Below are 12,628 nucleotides of genomic sequence, written 5' to 3'. Positions count from 1 at the left end.
GTGGTGGAAGACTGCATTGAAAGTCTCAGAGAGGTTTAGGCGGATGAGGGCGGGGATCTGTCCACAGTCTAGTATGGTGCGTTTGTCTGTGGCAGTGATGAAGGCTGTTTGAGTGCTGTGGTTGTTTCTTAATTCTGATTACGAGTCGTCCAGTAGTTTGTGGTGTTCTAGGTGGCCCGAGTGTTGTCTGTTGATGGCCTTCTCAATAAATTTGTCTGGAAAGGGGGCAGCGAGATAGATTGGTTGTTTCTGAGTACTTGGGGGTTAAGTGAGTTTTTTTTTTTTTTAGGAGGGCAGTGATTTTGGCGTGTTTCCAGTTATCTGGGGAAGTGGCTGTTTTGAGAGAGGAGTTGATGGGAGTGAGTGCAGCACTGATCGTGGCTCTTTCCAAGTTGTAGATATGATGGGGTCTGGGGTCTGTGGGAGCCCATGAGTGGACTGTCTTCATTATTGATGGAGTGTCCTCGATGGATGGAGGGTTCCATGCTGTCAGTTGATAGTCTGGTTGATGAGTGTTATCAAGCTGGGAAGGTCGATGGGTTCGAAGTTGCTGTAGATCTTGGTGATATTTTTGTTGAAGAAGTCTGAGAGGTTATTGCAGAGTGTAGGGGTAATGGTTTAGGTTGCTGTTGTTGAATTCCTAGACAATGGCGAACTACTGTGATGCGGATGAGGAAGGTGCTTGAAGACTGGTCAGGCAAAAAAAGGTTTGAGCAAGAATCAAACCAAAAATAAAATTTTAACTTGGAGCTGTAGAGGAAGGAAGAGAGAGGCACCGGGGCTAAAAATAAATTGGTGGTGGGAAGAGGGTAGCTTACTCAGAGAATGGAATAGGATGCTGTAAACAAAAGGACTAAGGAAGAAGGAGAGGACATCTGGAGAGGGTGATTAAGGTGTGGTTCCTCTTCACCTATGAGTAAAAAAAAAAAGATATATTGAAGGAAAAGGTAGAAAAGCTAAAGAGAAATGTTCCAACTGCTCCGTGCTCAATGCCCGGCCTGGACCATAAGCTGTATTCTATCACTGTCCCCTCTTCTTCCTGACCCCAGCTCCACCAGTACACCACTACAGCCCTTTAAGCTATCTCCACTGCAAGCTGTACCTTTTTATTGATCCATCCAAATCTCCACAGTCTGAGCCACGCCGTTGCAGCTACTTATTGGCCACATTGTTCACCCGTCCCTCCATCATCACAGCCCACCTCACCTCTTTCATCCCACCTACCCTCACTAAACTCCCACTTTCATACAGAAGACTACCGATTTATCGTGTGCACTAACTGACCCCTTCAATGCACAAACGTTACAAATACTGGATGCCACATGGTGTAACAAGAGCATAGTTCTGGTTTGCATCACTGTTCAGCTTCTTTGGAGAACCTGAATATGATGGCCCCTTGTACCAGAATACACAAATGTGCTCTGAACAGCACATGCTATTACTGAGTGGAGCAGTGAAATATGGCATGGCAGTTCAAATTGCTGCTCTGTGTTTGTCGGCTTTTGGTGCCTTGGAATCTCTGGCCTTTTTCCCAAAGAGCAGTCTTTGTGATGCAATGACTGCTAATCCTAGGTGTTGTGTCCTCAAGAGCTTGCATTTCTAATATAATGTAGGCTCAAGACATACCTCACGGGTGCATGTGAAATGCACAAATCTTCTATCAGAAGAGCCTGTGCAAGCTTTTGCTGCCCCACTCCAATACATAAATACCCTGGAAGCACAAATAGCAAGGCACAAATGCCTACTGAACTCTTAGAATACTTCTGTAATCCAGCTCTTTTCTAAATCCCCTCTTTCCGGCGAAACCCTTTACTAGATTGTAACTATATAGTATAAATAAACCTTCTGCAAAAAAGCATTAACCCACTGAGCTGTTTTGCATATTATCTGAACTATCAAATCTATGACTGGAGAGTACATATACACACCCAGTGCATTGACCACCTGATTTTTTTACTTTCGCAAAAATTGTTACCAGTATTCACGTGTAACATAGATTTCTGTGGCATTAACTACATAAGTCATCTTAAAATGCAGCCTATATGTGTCCAATTAGGTAAGAGAGAATAGATTTACAAACTCTTTCCATGTTGCCAATTTCTTTGTGGCTAAAACATAATGCATCAGATAACTGTCACTGAAAGCTCTTCAATACCCTCTTTTCTGCCCAGCGTTTGCAGGTTCCCAGAGTAATTAACTTTCCCCATTCCCAGCACTGGTGTCATCACAATTTCACTTAAGCCATACATGCAAAATGTCTGCATCATTTTCTCCAACTTAACTGTCCAGGATGCAAGCGAGATTCTATAGATGTGTACCCCAAGATGTCTTTAAAAATTATATTTTTTGAGCTTCCACGATTATATGTATGACAGATTAACAGTTTTAGATTTGTTGTTATTTGAACATCTGGAGGTATCAGTTTCTAGCTCATGCCAGAAGAAGCAGGGTTGCATTGTTTTTAGAGGGATCCGTTTTACATATCTGTAATGGAGCTACATCGGCTTCCATTTGTAGGTAAATGAAATGTATGCTGAGTTGATGGAAGAGACAAGGCTTGGCTGTGCAGTCTTGTAACAATTTTTGATTGAATGATTTCTGTCTCAGCTCCTCAAATAATGAGGAATCTGCAAGAAGGATTTATGCACTTATGCATGCTTCTAAATGTTTATCCTACCAGTACTCGTCCATTGTGTTGGTTCATTACCATGTTCCCAGCTCCCTTCTTTCAACTGAAGAGTGCATTTTTAGTAAACTTTTGTTTATTCTTCAGCACCATAGAGTCCCCACTGAAACTCCTTCCCATTTGAGGTTACATCTGAAGAGAACTGTTGCCTATGGAATTGATGTCTGAGGCACACTGGGTACTTTGAATAGAGTGGCTTTGGAAGCATCTGGGAGGGCTTCCTATTCTATTTTGCACTGATTCTTTTACCATCCACCAGTAGGCAGCATTTCCATGTGTATTGGATGCAGGATGCTTAAAGATAAGGGTACGAAGTAACTACAACAAAGTGTGCCATATTTTAATTCGCTTCATGGTAGATTAAACATGGTTCTTATTCTCAATAGAGTGCTTCTTCTTGGATAGAATGCCATACAAGAGAAAGTCTAGCATAAGTTGAAATGCAAATGATATACTTACTATAATGCAATAACTAAAATTCTGTGCCATACCTTTTTCTACAATTGCGACATTGATAATTAAACATTAGTGATTTAACTACTCTATGTATTTGATGCTCAAATGTCTTTTGCATCCGTATGTTTCCATATTGAATTAAACACTTGTACAATGACATTATCTTACAAATGTTTTGTATTTTTATCCCTTTTCTTTTCTTTTCTTTTCTACCATCTATCCTTGCAAACCCCACCTCCTCACTAAAGTAACTTGAGGAACCGCGGAAGCTCTCTCTGTGATATTGCCATTCTCGTAGTGGACATCATGCACGGTTTAGAACCTCAGACAATAGAATCTATAAACCTATTGAAAACTAAGAAGTGCCCTTTTATTGTCGCATTGAATAAGGTAAGCTTATTTTCAGGCTTTCCTTTACGCTTAAAAATGAGAGGTTCTTAAGTAAAATTGTTTTATTTAATTTTTTTTCTTAAGCTGTTCGAAATTTGGCTGCCGCTTCTTCTTGACTGTAAAATGATTGTGGTTTTCATGCACAATTAATTTTTTCTACGTGAGCTAAAGATACCCTAGATTTAATATTAGGACTGCTGACTATCTTTGCCACTCACTATATAGTGAAAGATTAATTTCACATACGTATTTATTAATCTTAGAAACCTGGTCCTCACAATGTGCATTTAGTAGCTGACTAATTTTTGGAGCATACAGTTGACCCTAGGAAATTGGATCATGGTACTAAGCCTGAGCATAGTTCCCGGAGTTTCGCTACGTGGAACTTCGCGAAGTTACAAAAAATCTCTGCGAAGTTCCGCAAGTGGCGGAGTGTAGTGCGAACTTACCGAGCGGAGAAAAAAAACTCTGCTGCACTACCCGAAGCAGGGTTTTCTTGCACTCCGTGAGCTCCGCGAAGTGCGGAAAGCTCCGCGAACGGAGTTCAACGCCCAGGCCTACATGGTTCTTCATAAATGAGCGACTAACAGAGTACATTTGAAACAAGAATACGTTTTTAGAGCCCACTAAGAGACCGCGTGAAGAGCGGATGTGTTGTTAACAAGCGTTTGCAAGCAGAGTGAAGACCAACCTCTGTATTCCTAGTTCCTCATTTATGCCCTGTGGCACAACCTTATTAGGCCTTCATTACTGCACTTTCCTTGGGTCGCTTCTCTTATTTCTCCCCAGCTGATTCGGGCCACTCCCCCAAAGGTTGATGTTTTTATTGCGTAATCTTCATATCTGCTACCAGACTGTGTCGTGGATCGGCTATGAGGCTGATGTTGTGGAAAGCATAGCCCTGATTTCTGCCATGTAGCTAGCCTTGAGGAAATGTCATTATATTTGGATTTCAATAGAAAGAAGAATTGGAAAAAAGTGAGTCTTGCTTTACCTATGCCGGTTTGGGCTTTTCCAATACTTGTGTGGAATAAACATTGACAAAGCCAGTACAGTCTGGCAGCTATCTTGGCAGTCTGTTTTTGTTTAGTTTATTATAGTTATACTGTTCTAAGATGGCCTTTGTGATGCATCACTTTGTGTGTAGACTCAACATGATGGCCATCTTTTAATGGTATAACTATAGTAAACGGTAGACAAATAGAATTAATGATGGCTGCCTTGTTTTATAATGTTACCTGTAGAGGCAATATAGTGGTCATCTTCTGATTCAATTTTTATTATGGAATATCAAGATGTCACCACATTGCAACCAGATGTGACAGTGGAAAGGCGGTAGGGCTGTTAACGTACGTGCTAAACGTCAGAAGCCTTAGAAAATGCAAAAGGACAAAATAATTCTCTTCTGTTTGCAAGGATACAGGTCATCAAATTAAATATCAATTTAAAACAGCTTTACTCCATATGTGGGACAAACAGTAGGGAGGAAAGCCACCTGATCAGGGGCAAGCAAATAAATTGGACAAGAAAGCCATCTAATCATGAGCAAGGGGCTGACCCTAAACCAACTTCAAGTATGTAAGTATAGTATGCAATGCTGTCTGCAACAGACATATAAAGCTGTTGGTGAAGATAGATATTCCCAGAAAGTTTCCAAATCCACCGGCAGCTAAAAGGTGTTAGAAATAGTAGAATGTGAATCCTCTTTGCCAAAGTCCTTAATTGTAAATTTTGCAAATTGTAACCCTTAAAAGATGAAAGGAATGACAGGGAAGCAGTAACGTAAAAAGATAGAATTTGGTATACTCTTGCAAGACAACAGTAATCTTTCTGGTTTCTGTTCCTCAAGTGATAAGCTATCCTAGATACTGTCCCACATCTTGGCCTATGAGATTCAGCGCATCCTTTGCTCTAGTCTCTTCCGATAAAGTAATGTGACTTGACCCTTTAATGGCATTCCAAAAGGACTGGAGTGGTAGTTTTACTTGTCAAGCTTCTATTATCTTTAAGACAATGGTAGATAAGGTCACTAAGTATTGCGTAGTCATAGACAGATAGGATAATGTTGACTGAATCTGAACTTTACTGCTCTACTGTCCAGCTATATCAGCTGTTTCAGTCTTCCTACCGAAAATGCGAATTTCTTTCCCATATAGGCTCATGCATGTGCAGAGTGAAAATGTGCACTTGATTTGCACTAGCCGCATTACATCTCTAAGGGTGTTCTATGTGGAAGTTGTGGTTCATTTTTCTATAGGGTAAAATGTATAGTGCAGTGTAAGAACAAAATGGGTGCATGGGTTTCTGTACTTCAACTTCTAGATTGATTTGCGGAAATGCAACTTTGCTGTCCAGAGAGTTGATTTCCTGTTACTATAAGGAGATACAAAGCTCATTACAATTACTTGTGTTAAGAAATTGGGTTATTAGTTGAGGGGGTAAGTACTCACATCAAGTAATAATCACAACCCTTGTCAGGGTGAACCAGTAAAGTCACTGAATAACCTGAGTTCACCACCCTGGAAGCTATGGTACAGAGCACATGACCTTAACTGAGAGACAATGTGTAAAGTATTTATGCAGTCCACCAACTATTATAAAGTTGATATGCTAAACAATAAAAATCCCAAAATGAATTGAGAGAAGAAAGTAACATTTAATTAACAATAGGTACCAAAATGACAAAAAACCAATAAAGTGACCCAGAGATATTAATTTTTAAAGTTTCAAGTAGAACTAGTGCCAAAAAAGACAAAATGCCGCTGATAGTCAATGACCTCAGTAGTCCAGGACCAAGGAAAAATTTGGCGCCAATTGCGATGGAGCTCTGGTCGAATACACCAAACAGGTTTGTCCTGGTCAAAGATTTAACTTCTGACTTTAGTCCTTTAAGTTCCAATCAATCCACCACAGAAATACACTTCTTAAGGTTCCAAGGACCTAAGAGGAGGCACTTGGAGACAGTGTGTCACACAGAGGCTAAAGCAGGGTCAAGCCCAGGTCCATTTGCCACTGGTCAGCTGGGTAGTTTCAGGTTTTCCTTTACACCTAAAAGCGAGGGGTTCTTAAGTAAAATTGCTTATAGTTTGTTGTATCCCTGTAACATTAACAGGAGGTCAGCCTTATGACACTTGGAGTCCACTTATTTTTTGTGGGTACAAGAGGGAGAGCAGGTCCGGTCTTCTAGGTTCCTCTTAGTGCTCATACAGCAGGTTCTGTGCTGATCTCATCTTCAACAGGTCTAGGAGTGTTCTGAAGACGGTGTCTGGAGATGCTGCATTTAATCCTAGTAGGTTGGAATGACCTTGAGGATGCCTTAACTAATGGGGGTAAAGGTTCCCGGGGCTAACTCTACCCAATTTGTTTAATTTCAAGATGGTCAAAGTATTCTGCCTCACTAAATTTGAGTTTGGAGGGCTCGAGTGTGTGTAGACTTGGTAGGGAGTGTACTTTGGTCATTCTGGTTTCCTCCCACATCTAGCACTAAGTCAGTTTTGGACAGTCTCTGTATCCACAACAAACTCAAAGACAGAAGTCTTGTAGGACAAAGCTATGCTTTTAGCTGCCAGACAGTGGATACTTGGCATTCTGCATCCCTCCTTTGAAGTGCACCCAAGATATCATATGAAAAACCGCAGCAGAAATTTGTAACCGTTTCCTAGGTGGAAATAGCATTTGTTAAACTTAATTTTGTATCCCAGTGCTTTTCCATCAAAAAGTCAATGCTGCTACACTGAAAATAGCTTTGAGAGCATTTTCACTGTAAGGACATGTTTAACATTAAATGCTTACATGTCCTACTTTTAAATACCATCCACTCATACTTCCGGTTTGACTTTTAATTAAATATTTAAAAGAAAGTATTAAACCTGTCAAAATAATTATTTTGTCAGGTCAAATTTGCAGTTGTAGGTTCTGTTCAGACACACTCGTGGCCTGCCAATTAATACCCGTATTAGTCTTTGACTTCAATTAAGGAGGAGAACTATCCACTCATGTGAGGGTTGGGCCAACAGCACCTCCTTTTAATTCAAATGGCAGCCAAAATTAGTGTATCCTCCAGAAATTTAAGGGTTTCTTCAAATAGGTGTTGTGGTACGGCATAGTTTGCAAAATATACCTTCTTACAGGTCCTTCATATCGTTCAATAAGGCTATGCCCTGGCATTCCTTTCCGACCCGGCATAGCTTCCACCCACATCAGGGCATCTTTCAGAGAAGCACCTATCCATCTTGCTTCCAGAAGTGCAGGCTCTTTTGGACAGGGGAGCCGTAGAGCAGGTTCCAGCCCCAAAGATGGAAGGAGGCCTTCTATCTGTTTAAGATCTCCACCTTCTGAATGCCTTCTTGAGGAGGGGCAAGTTGAAGATTGTACATGTTGGTCCAGGTTCTGTCTGCTCTGGATCCTGGCGATTGGAGGGTGGCTTTTGCCCTGCAGGGCACCTTCCTTCATGTTCTTGCTATGCAGTCCCAGAAGTGGTACTTGGAGTTGGTAGGCCAAGAGCATTTTTAGTATGCTGTGCTCCCCTTCAGCCTCACCAGTGCCCCTCGGATTTTCATGAAAGTAATGGCTCTGGTCGCAGCATATATTCGGAGGTCGGGGATACCAGCTTTACCTAACCGCCACAACTGGCTGTTGAAGGCAAGCTCGCCACAGTCTGTTGCAGACCACCTCCAGATGGTGGTGAACCTCCTGACATCATTGGGGGTTCACTGTCAGTGAGTCACAGTCTCACTTGACATCTTTGCATAGACTCCCTTTTATTGGACCTATCCTAGATACAGTGCAGTTTCAAGCCTTTTTTCATTCACAATGAGTCCAGGACATTTGGGCTATAATCCTGAAGTTTGAGCCTCAGTCCTGGGTTTTGGTAAGAGTAGATAGGCTTATGGCCTTCTTGGCCTCCAGTATCTTGTTCGTCAACTATGCCAGGTGATATAAACATACTCTGCATTTGAACCTGAAGTTTCATTGCGCCCAGTGCGTGGGGAACCTGCCAGATTCCATCCAAGTTTTAGAGCAGACTGCAGAAGGTCTGCAGTGGTGGCTGCATGACCACTATTGGACCAGTAGCAGATCACTCTCCATACCCAACCCAGGTAATGGATGCATCATTACTGCAATGAGTGGGTCATCTGGGAGAGGTGAAGGCCCACATCAGCCTTTTGGTGTCGCGAGCCATTTAACTGGTGCTGAAATCCTTCCTACTGTCCATCAAAGGGAGGCTGGTTCAGGTGCTCATAGAAAACACCACTGCCATATGGTATTGAAACAAGCCGGCAGAGTGAGTTCCTGAAGTCTGTGCCAAAAGGTGATTAGTCTCTGGAGCTTGCTGATGGGTCTGGGCATTTTCCTGGTTATAAACTGCCTGGCAATAAACTGCCTGGCAGGTTCTTTGAGCACCCTGAAGGACAAAATCGGCATGTGGCAATTACGGGCTTACAAATGGCAGTTTCAGTCTTAGGTTGCATTTCCCAGCAATGGTGAGAACCCTGGCTAGATCTTCTTGCCACTGCCGAGAACGTGCAGTGTCAAAACATTTCAATGCTGACATTCCAAAGAAGACTCTCTCAGATGTGAATCCTGAATAGAGTGACGCATGACCATCCTGTACGCTTTTCCCCTCTGCCTGTCCTGCCCCGAGTTCTGAAGAAGATCAGGAATGATAAGGCCCAAGTCATCCTAGTGGCTTCGGATTACACAAGGAAATTGTGGTACCCAGAACTTCCAGGCATGATCATCTGTCCTCCGAACAATATATTACTTGAGGAGGATGTGCAAGGGCAGAGTCTATGTATGCAGTAAATGTTCTTTCTCCCATAGGAAAGCTTTATGCATAAAAAGACAATGTTGGTTAACTGTGTTAAAACTGTAAAAAGTCTATTACAGAAAAGTACTTGCCTGATAACGAAGTTCTTGGGTCCAACATATATATGAAAAATAAGTAATTTGTGTGGATCTCCTTTTTGAGTATGTGCATCATTTATTGCCTGTGTGTGTGCAACAAATGTCTAACACTCCTCTCTGATAGGCCTAAAGTTTCTTGACCACACTACCCTTGTAAGAGCACCTTGTGGTTGCTAGAGCAAGCACCTGTCCACTCATAAGTGAAAGCGGGACTTTTTACACTGCATACCTCTTTTTGGTATACAATATAAAGAGACAACTTCCTACGGTACCCAAAATACGACCCTTGGGATCCGACGGATGCAATCGGATGTTTTGTTGTTTGTTTTTCCGTTTGTCTCTGGCCCAGGAAAGGCTTGCTGTGGGCACAGTTGAAGGCTATTTGTCGGCTGTTTCAGCCATTTTACGTTGGTCGGACCCGCCGTCTTTGTTAAAATCACCTGTTATGGGGTTTGACTCCTATGTTTTCTCCCAATCCTTTAGTGATGCCACAGTGGGATCTCAGTTTGGTCCTCACTTTCCTCATGTGTCTTCCCCTTTGAATTGTTGCACAGCTGTTCCCTGTGTCTTCTGACTCTGAAGACTGTGTTCTTGGTCACAGTAACTTCAGCCCATCGCATGAGCAAACTCCAAGCTCTCTGGGTGCAGCTGCCTTACACCACCTTTTCCCCAGAGGAAGTGGTGTTGAAGACTAGGGCAGCCTTTTTGCCAAAGCTTATGACTGTTTTCCACATTGAGCAATCTATCACTGTTCCAAAGTTCCTTGTTCTGCTTCACCCTTCAAAAGAGGACAAGAGACTTTATTGACAGGATCCCCAAATAGCTTTTATATCGAGCACACCAAAAACCATTGGGTGGATGTCCAGCTCTTTGTGGGGTTCTCTGGGGCGACTGAAGGTAAGGCAGTGCAGAAAAGTGAATAGTCCTCTACATCAAGATCTGCTATGCACTGGACAAGAAATACACTCTAGAAGGATTCTGGGCCCATTCCACCAGGACCAAGGCTGCTTACACTGCACTGGCAGGCGGAATTCCTGCACTGGACATCTATCAGACCGCGACACGAGTGTACGCATGTGTGCTCACAAAGTACTATTGCTTTGATATCCGTGTCCAATAGGGAGAGTTTTTCTCCTGTTAAGTCAGGCAGAACTTTGGGGTCTGAGACATTCCACAGACCCACCACCTAGAGAGCTACTGCTTTGGTATCTAGTCTAAAGGTGAGAAATCTGTGGTTATAAGTAGCCATATAAAGAACTATTTATTTTCCCTCTGTAATGTTCTTTCTAGTGGATAATCTACCCCAGATTCCACACCACTTTTCCACCTCCCCTTTTTGTGGAATGGCCTCTTTCCATCTGAAATGGTCCCAAACTAGAGAACTGAACACTCTTACTGCTGATTTTTGTTGGGTTTCCTATCCGAGGGTGCAGACAGAATCAAGAAAGAAACTGATGTGGTGGCGCTTGTATTCGGCTCAATTGTCATTTCTGGGATGGAATTTAGTAATTGCTGAGCTGTACATCGCCTTTTATATCTTGGTGGTCTAGTCTGGTGCCTGGGGATATTCTTAAGGTGAGAAATCTGCCGTTAAACAGTATCCACCAGAAAGAGCGTTACCGAAGGTAAGTTCATATAATAGTCAACCCAGGTTGCTGTCACACCCTCCCCCAACCTACAGCGTAATAAGAGGGCTCTTATTAGCTTGTTCTCTCTGAATCGATTGTACCATCTAGGTTAGGATAATCGTCTGTGCTCTAGACCATAAGTACTTGTACATTAAATTACAGCAAACCAATTGATAAATTATCAGTTATCCATCTACTGTGCCAGTTTAAAGGATTGATATTCAAATTGATTTCCTGATTAGCATTGCTATCCCTCAAATTGTACTTTCGTGTTTCGATACAATTGCTACAGTTGCCCACTGTTTTTAAGACCTATGAATTATTTAGAGGAGTATCGTGTTTTTTGTAAAAGAATAAAAACTGGTCTAGATTCTGTAGTGCTTGAAGGATAGTCTTTCTTTTCTGTCCGTTATATTGAAGTCTATTACCATTTAACATATTCAGATCGTTTGCCATCACTAAATATCGTAATCAAGCTTTATTCCCACTGTTGGTGTCTTTTTTATATGGTATAACCTTGAATCCTGCCAACGTAGTACCAATGTTGCTCTGCACCTCCTGCCAACTATGAACTTGAATATTGCCTTGCCACTAATTAGTAGTTTCTTTCACAAAGGGTGAGTGGTAGATGAAATATCTGCAAGTAACCTTTCTGTCTCTGTAAAAAAAGACAATAAAATATTGTCTACAAATTTGTAACTTTGCAAACACCCTTTTAAATAGTTTTTTGTTCCCCTTGACCCTCGACCCCCCCCTCCCCCCACCCCGAGCCAAACAAAGTTTAGAGACTCCACTTTGGAAATATTCTCTTTAAGTAACCTTATAGCAAAGGTTTGCAAGACCTTTTTAATATCTTGGTCCTAGCGTAACTCAATAAACTCTATTGTTATTTCATGTAGTGTGATTTTTCCAGAGTCTTCAAAGAGTACTTTATGATTTATTTTTTTATGCTGGGATTGAGACAATTTTCTCATGCACTTGACCACTTATTTTATCTAGTGACTCTAACATTCGTTATTTTACTGTTATAATGTTTATTCATAAGATGCATATCTGGGAGTTGACTTGTCATTTAAATCTACCTTAAGTGGATTCCGCTCCTAAGCAAGTTGAATTGTATCCTACGCGTCTGCACTTCACCTCACTGTTGTCCCCTGATCAAATCTATCTTCATCTTTCCTCTGGCTTTCATTAGTGCTCGATCCAAGCGACTTCATTCATTTTTTTGAGTACCTCATTCTGTATGACTGGTGATCCATTTGAGACCAATATGTGGTCTAGAGTAAAGCCATATTTTACCCATAGTAACAAGTGGCTTCTATTGCCTGGCAGCATTTATAGTGTGACCTGCTGTCCCTGCGTAGAAAAATGGGCCAAGCACAAGTGAAAGGTTAATATTGTTATTGTCATAATTTCTGGCCACTTGACAAGAAGAATTGAGTTAATAATTCTAAGGGGATGGGGAGCCTTTCTGTTTGAGCATTTCTTCAGTAGCTAGTGTAACAGAATCAGGCAGGGGACTTAGCAAGATCCTAAGTTCAGTATTAGGTGAAGGGCAGTG

The 12,628-nt window shown here is 41.8% G+C and overlaps 1 protein-coding gene across 2 annotated transcripts in view; it reads left to right on the top strand.

The window, feature by feature from the left end:
* EIF5B (eukaryotic translation initiation factor 5B) overlaps positions 1-12,628 on the top strand; it is a 461,059-nt gene that overhangs the window by 331,990 nt on the left and 116,441 nt on the right. For both annotated transcript variants that reach the window (XM_085622776.1, XM_085622777.1), the window contains exon 14: positions 3,391-3,532. In XM_085622776.1, the coding sequence (XP_085478902.1) occupies positions 3,391-3,532 (142 nt within the window). The remainder of the gene's footprint in view (positions 1-3,390; positions 3,533-12,628) is intronic.

The sequence above is a fragment of the Triturus cristatus genome, chromosome 8 (assembly GCF_964204655.1).
Source record: "Triturus cristatus chromosome 8, aTriCri1.1, whole genome shotgun sequence".
Taxonomy (NCBI): Eukaryota; Metazoa; Chordata; class Amphibia; order Caudata; family Salamandridae; genus Triturus; species Triturus cristatus.
Note: the sequence above shows the minus strand (reverse complement) of the source record. Positions and strands in the feature narration are given on the sequence as shown.